Source organism: Poecilia latipinna, unplaced genomic scaffold (assembly GCF_001443285.1).
Source record: "Poecilia latipinna isolate Pla-1442-1.1 unplaced genomic scaffold, P_latipinna-1.0 Scaffold1989, whole genome shotgun sequence".
NCBI lineage: Eukaryota > Metazoa > Chordata > Actinopteri > Cyprinodontiformes > Poeciliidae > Poecilia > Poecilia latipinna.
In genome coordinates, this window is record NW_015114605.1 from 1 (window position 1) to 7,231 (window position 7,231).

At 39.9% G+C, this 7,231-nt stretch overlaps 1 protein-coding gene across 1 annotated transcript; it reads right to left on the minus strand.

The window, feature by feature from the left end:
- Window positions 1-2,360: 2,360 nt before the first annotated feature.
- LOC106935623 (breast cancer metastasis-suppressor 1-like protein-A) lies at window positions 2,361-7,012 on the minus strand. Its single transcript, XM_015016175.1, has 9 exons — window positions 6,726-7,012; window positions 6,429-6,519; window positions 5,959-6,086; window positions 5,791-5,870; window positions 5,585-5,681; window positions 4,902-4,991; window positions 4,744-4,808; window positions 4,630-4,669; window positions 2,361-4,508 (listed from the first exon to the last, which is right to left on the minus strand). The coding sequence occupies exons 1-9, from the start codon at window positions 6,859-6,861 to the stop codon at window positions 4,351-4,353; spliced, it is 885 nt and encodes a 294-aa protein (XP_014871661.1). The 5' UTR covers window positions 6,862-7,012; the 3' UTR covers window positions 2,361-4,350.
- Between the last annotated feature and the right edge of the window lie 219 nt (window positions 7,013-7,231).

Consider the following 7,231-nt stretch of genomic DNA (forward strand, 5'->3'; position numbering starts at 1 on the left):
CAGCCTCCATCGTTGGGGAAACAACCACCGGAAACTTTGCCATGATTACAGGAGAGAAAAAAAAAATAGAAATGTCGGATCTGGACCAACATTTTTTGGTGTTTGGGAATTTGACTGGTTTTCAAAGCTTCAAAAAGCATCAATGTGCTCACATTCTCTGGAATATTTACTACCCAACATAATAAACAAAATGTTTTTCTATGTATCATCAGTCTTACAATTGTGGCTTGAAAATGTATTGCTGAAACTTCCTCAAATTTTGTAACCTCACCATGTGTGATTTTAAGTGAGAACAAGATAAACAACTAAGCTGAACGTAAATTATTGAAGGTTTTCAAAGTGTCTGACAAATGAGAATCTTAAAAAAAAAAGAATAGAAAGAAGGCTTGCAACTAAATTATTTTAGCAACTGATTAATCAATTATTTTGACAGTCGGATAACAATTCTACAGATTTTTAATTTAAGCATTTTTTAAACTATTAGAAATACATTAAAAGACACAACTAATACACAATAAGAACATAAACACCTTATAGCTTAAAATGCGACAAAATGTGCATTCCTTTAGTAAATCTGAACTGAGTGAATTTTATCTTAAATGCAAAATGTATAAACTTTTTGTACAGTTTTGACTTAATTACCGTTATGAATATGAGGTTTTTTTTTCAGCAGACCATTTCTTTAAGACTGAATACTCCAGTTAACAATTAATCGACGACTAAATTAGTTAACAATTGTTTCATTAAGTGATTAATCATTTTAGCCACTACAGGCTCGAATGACTTAAACCTGTTGTAATAAATCAGAAGTTTTCAAATATGAATCTTTTTCCTTCTGGTTCACAAGAATTTGCAACTTTGTGTTGGTCTATCCCACAAAACTTTGATTAAATGATAAATAATGAGACAAAATGTGGAAAAGGTGATAGTGTACGATTATTTTTGCGAGGAACATAAGCCTGTCTCATAGTGTATAATAAATCCATGAAGGCATGACTTTTGACATTTATGTTTAATTGCTGCATTGCTGATTTTATCTTCCTGGAGCCACATGTGACCATATTTGGACAGAGAGACAAGCTGAAGAACGATCCCTGAAATCCAACTGGACAACAGGGTGTTTATCTAAGGAGGAATGTCTGTGAGGAAGTGAATAGTTTTCAAAATGGCCACATTACGTTTCTCCTGTTGTTTATCCAAGAGCTCAGATTTTCTCCCATGGATGCTTCAGACATGCCCTGGCTCTAGTCGGCGGGTTTTCTGCTGTTCATTTTCCACATGGATTCGCCTAATGCACATTTAATCACAGGTTGGGCACATATCGAAGTCTAAACAGCGCTCTCACAAGCTCTTTTAGAGTTGTCGGCTGTCAATCTGAGCGGAACGGAGAGCTAAAACGCCGCGTTTCAAACAGAAGGTTGCGAGAGGTTCTGTGGGAACGTGTTGATCTTACATAACTAGTTTCATGAATCCAAAGGAACATTTTACTGCAGTTTTATTTCACAGTTTGTGCTGTAAACTGTAGCAGTATTTCATCTAGCTCTGCTCCTTTACTGTGTGCATCAAACCATTCAGACATGATTAATCTACACGTTAATGACCATCTGAAAATGAAGCTACATTTTCCGCAGCATGAATGGAGTTTATTCTGGCTGGGTATCTTGGAAATGAAGGATCTCTGCTGTTTATGTTTAGAAAAACAATAAGCTTCCCTAAAGAGAGAATGAAATGTAAAAACTTTGCAATAATTTGGTCCTGAGTTTACGATATGTGTAAAAACCTGGTTTATGGAGACTGCATCGTGATGCTGCTTCCTCTGAATATAGATAGTGACTGTTCCTGAGAGGAAGACGAGCAAAAAATAAAAATGTCTTATAGCTTCTTTTATTTTACATCCCAGTTGGCTACAGTCAATGCTAATGTTTCAAAATAAAAATAAAGGTACCCGACCACAAATGAGCTAACCAGAGCATCCTGGCTATTTAGGATCCTCATTGTTTATTCAGTTCCTCCAGGATTTTACAAATGTTTTTGTGATTTTCTTTTTTTTTTGCAATCAAAATCACTGATTTTGTTTTGCTTCTTCATAAATAATAAGCTTTCCTTATTAAACTCCTTCCAAAATCTACATGTAGGAGAAAAAAAATGAGAAAAACTAAGAAGCAGATAGACTGGACACAGAAACATTTTTATTCTTCAAAGAACTGAAATAACTCGATCACGGACTATAACTTGATATCAACTAAGTCTGTGGCAGCAGAAGAAAGAAATACTGACATCTGCAGGTGCGAGTTAGCATAACTTTAACCCAACATTTTTGGCCATTTTGTGTAAAAATTGCAATGAATTCATAATTATTCACCAACACAAAAAATGCCAGGAACTGTTGATTTTTGCATGAATTTCTGGAGGGACTATTTATTGATTTCTCATGTTTTGCGTTCTGATCAAATATAATGTCAGTAGCTGCATTTTCACTGCAAATGTGGGTAAACAATGTTTTGATATTCCACTGTTGAAAAACCACAATTTCGCAGTCGTGGTGCTTTCAACAAATAATGTTATTTAAAAAATAAAAAAAAAATCATGCATGAGTAAGTTTGTTTACACAATAAGTTGTTAAAAAAAACTTGGCACACCTTCATCCTCCTATCACTTCCTGTTATGGTCTTCGTTAGTTCTGCCAGTAGTAACATCTGTTTGTTGCTAAAGTGACTCATGTGATGCGAAAAAGTATTTCCATTGAGGTTTTTCAAAACACACCGATTATCTTAAAGCCAAAAACAAATCACCTCATCTTAGAGAAAAAAACATCTCATCAAAGAAACGTGAGTTTTTTTTTAAAATTGCTGTTTCCATTAAGCAAATTTATTTAATTCCAATTGACGCCAGCCCCGCCCCCTTTGGAAGTAGAACTGTCCTCCGACAACCCAACTGTTATTATGGCAGACGTAACGGACCTCAATGAGTAACCTGAGACATTTTTTGAGTCATTTTTGCCTTATAAACAAACACTGAGGCAAAGATGGCAGGCAAGTAAATTCTTTAACTAGTCCAAGTCAGGTCTATAAGGTTATTAGCAGGAAATAATGGAGAAGTCAACGATGAAGCCCAAGAAGGGAAAAAAAAAGTCTGATTGGATGTGAGTGTGAACGCTGTTGGACGTACTTTGCACGTAAAAAATGGGTGAGTAATGACTTAAATAATACCGGCTTGTGAAAATCTGCCTTCAGGAAGATGTTTAGAAATGAACAGTAGCATCAAATGATGCTTAAATGCCAATATAGCAGTAAGTGCAGTCTGTTTTCATGCTGCCAGAGCTACTGTTGGAATCTACACGCATAAAATCCAGCGTAACTACCTTCACTTATTGATCTGGAAATGATTAGATGTTTAGCATCGCTTTAATTTAACTGAGTTGTGTTTATTTGACGCTTAGCCGTCAGTCTTGCGTCGTTAGCACTGAGCCGTCAGCCTCGAGTCGTTAGCAGGGAGCTATCAGTAAGTGGTGGTATGTCAAAAAATGGGATGTTTATCACCGGTTACCTTCGTGGTGCTGACTAACGTGGTAGTTCCCGTCCATCAGTTTCATTCAACTGGACGTGGGCTGGGCTGCAATCCACAATCCATTTCTTGCATTATTCCAGACTCCTTTTTGGTTTTGGAAATGTAATATATTGTATTCTACCCTCTACACGTTCTAGGTAACGGCTGTGGGGATTGCATATTTCCCACTGACAATTTAGACCGTGATTATCCATTATTCTCCTCAAAATCTCTCTGACTGCAGCGTGTTTTCTTTGATAGATACTGTGAATGTTGTTGGAGTACTGTACTTGGAACACTGATTGGTCAGTTGCTGACAAAAGCCCTGGATTGATTTGGGGAGGACTGCTCTACGTCAGCATGGGGGCGAAGCCGGCGTCATGTCAATTATATTGTATTGTCAATGGAAACTCATCGAGTGACGTCTTTTGTCTATTTTCCATGGAATTAGCAGCTCCTCATTCACCTGCTTCATCTCCTCTACTGTAGGAACTCTCGGCATGAAAAGTTTAATCCCTACAATCACAGATGAAACATGTGAACCGTGGTTTTTGCACCGTACGGTTAGCCGTCTTGAATAATAAGCAAGCGCCGGGTGAATAAGTCTCACCTTTTCTACTGCAGCTATGCTTCTGTCTCTGACTTTCAATCACATATAGGAGAAGAACAAAGGTTGCTTTGGTTTAATGATTGGGAGGAGGATCAATATAAATCGGCATGTGGCTAATACAAGACGACAGGCAGTATTCTGACCTCAGGTCAATCAGAAAATCCCCAAATTTTGTCGTTTTAGTTATTTTTTGCTCACCAACTCAACACCTCCCCATCGTACCTGGTCGGAAACTCATCCTTCCTGTTGATGCAGATGGTCTGTCCCCTGCAGTACCACTGGTTGTCGTAGAAAAGCCGACCTTCCTCGGAGCGCGCCACATGGTGATGTCTGTCCGGTTTCACTGCAGGGACTTTCCAGTGAAACAAAAAGGAAAAAACAAAAGTACAAAGCATTGAGTGAAGCCTTCCAGCGTTAAGCTTGGGTCGATGTCTGCGCTCTGCCAGGTATTGACTGAAACCAAAGACTCTTACCATCCACTTTCACCCGATGAGGCGCCAAGGACGCCATCGCCTTTGAGGGAGGAAGAAAGGAAGAGATCAGAAAGCCTTCACGCCTGTGATGTTTGTCCACTTTTAGGATGTTACCTTTCTTATGGCTGTCCAGTCTTCAAGAATATCCAGGTCTTGCAGCATGTAAACAATATAAGGCCGTAGAAACAGCTAAAGCTAAGGAAAAAGCTACGGTCTTCACATGAGACGTATTGAGAGGAGCGCAATGAGCGAAGAGAAGGATGAAAGGATATCAGAAACGACGACAGGCTTCTTCTTCTTGACAGGACAGAAGGGATCTTTTTTCTTGTTTTTCCGAGCCTGCAGTCCATCATTCCATAACTCTGGAGGGCAAAGAGGAAAGATAAAACAACTTTATGACTAGAACCAGAGAAGTTTGCCACCAAGGCAGGGAAAAGACAGTTCCTATTCTCTACTTCTCTATTTTAAATTGGTCAAGGTTTCCTAGGAACCTTTGTTTTCCTGGGATACTAATTAGATGCGACACAGAGGTCCAACTCTTATCGACGAAAACCAACATTGATCTTTCCACCCTGCACAGCGAGGAGGATAGTAAGACACGTGGAACTGGACGTCCAAAGCTCAAATACATGTGAAGTTTGCTAAACTGTGAGGAAGAAAGGCACTAACTGAATTAGCATCATTATAAAGACTTTTTTTCTGTCAGGGAACTTTCCTGACCTGGACCAGTCGTCTGAAATGCTTCGCAAATTTTTCAAATTTGACGAGACTCAATGGTATTGGAAGCACAGAACCTTAATATTGGCTTAAAACACTATGACAGAATATCACACATTTGTATCTACAAGTAAATAAAATATTTTCTGAAATATAATTTGTTGGATTGCTGCATTTTTCCCCAATTTAAAATAAATGTACATAAAGTACAACTATTCTGGTGGTGGTTTGTTATTACCTGAGGTAATGTCAATACTGTGCCTGTCCTCCTCCAGTCTTCGTATCTTCTCCTCCAGCTCGCTCTGCACCGTGTCAAAAAGCAGCAGCTTCTCACTCTGCAAAAACACAAAAAGGTCAAAACTTTGACTATTTCTTCAAAACACGCCTCACAAAGCTGACAAATATGCACGTTTTCCAGCTTTCCAGCGCATTTTGATCTCTCACCTCCCAGTGCTGGCAAGCAGCTTGGATTTCGCACTCGTATTTGTTCTTCACCGACTCTAGGCACAAGTCTTTGTAGATCCCTTTAGAAATACAGCATGAATGCGGTTAGACTGTTTGAGGTTAGCAGCCGCTGAAGGTGGGAAAACCCCCCTCCTCATTTCGACTGACCGGCTACTTTGGTCCGGATCTGCATGTTCTCCTGCAGGTTGGCCAAAGGCTCCAGGTACTCCTGGGCGCAGCCGGCCATTACCTCCTGCAGCTTTATCTCCACCTGGCTGAGGCGCTCCTTGTACAGCCTGAGAGGCAGAAAATAGCAGATTTATTATCAGTGCATGTTTTGTTTTGTATGCTACATCCACAAACTTTAGTGCAAGTGGCTGTGTTCATGTGCTGGATCAACAAAAGCTAGTGCATAATTGGAAGATAATTTACACTGCTCTCATATTTTTAACCACTAAAAATTAGAAACTTTAACACTAAAGGTTACTTTTAAAGACATTTACCTGCAAAGGACTAAGGAAAATAATTAAAATTCACACCACACCTTTCAGAATTGACTGTTTTCCTTCCATTTGACAGTAATAAAGAGGTGACAAACATCTTCAATTTGCTCTGACTATATACATGTAATAACTCACTGCTCCTTCAGGTCGGTGAACTGTTTTTCTAGTGTTGTCATCTCATCCAGACACTCCATCCTCCTCCTCTCACAGTCCTCATCATCCATCTCTGTGAACGTGAACGCATCACAAGTCTGACATCACCTCGCATCAACTGTTTTTCTCATTAACCCCCACCTACACCTTAAATTACTGACTCCTACAAATCAAAGCTGGAAAAACATATTTTGTTTAACAACATATGCAAAAAAAATACCTATGTAATTTTAATTTTAATTTCGGTGTATATTGGTGGTTAGGGCCTGTTCGTCTTACCAGAGCTGTCTCCATCTTCAGACACGGACGAGCTAACCGTGTCCTCCTCGTCTGTGCTGCTGCCGTCTTGCTCCGGAAAGTCCACCTCCATTTCTTCGTGGTTGCTTTCTTTCTTCTCCCGTGAGTGGACCGGCATGGCAGCTATCAGAACAGCCGAGATTGACGGCGCGGCAAAGGCCGTACCTTTACGCTTAGCCCCCCTCCAGGAAAGAGGGGAAATGCTGCTCAGACTGCTAGCCGGTTAGCCAGCCTCGCTCTTCTGCATTCTCCCAGCTGGACACACTATCATGGCCACCGTCAACCAATCACAGCAGACTCTACATATGACAGCCAATCAGCTGCCGGCATTAGAAGTAAGATACGTCACCGGAGTGGTGGGGAGTTGTAGTTTTTATTCCTTTGTCCTGTAGAGCCAGGCACTAGAGTCTGAAAGGTTAACAGTTTGTGCACCCGCCGAAGGCGTTGTTAGCATACACTTGAATATACGTATTTATGTTGTTGGACCC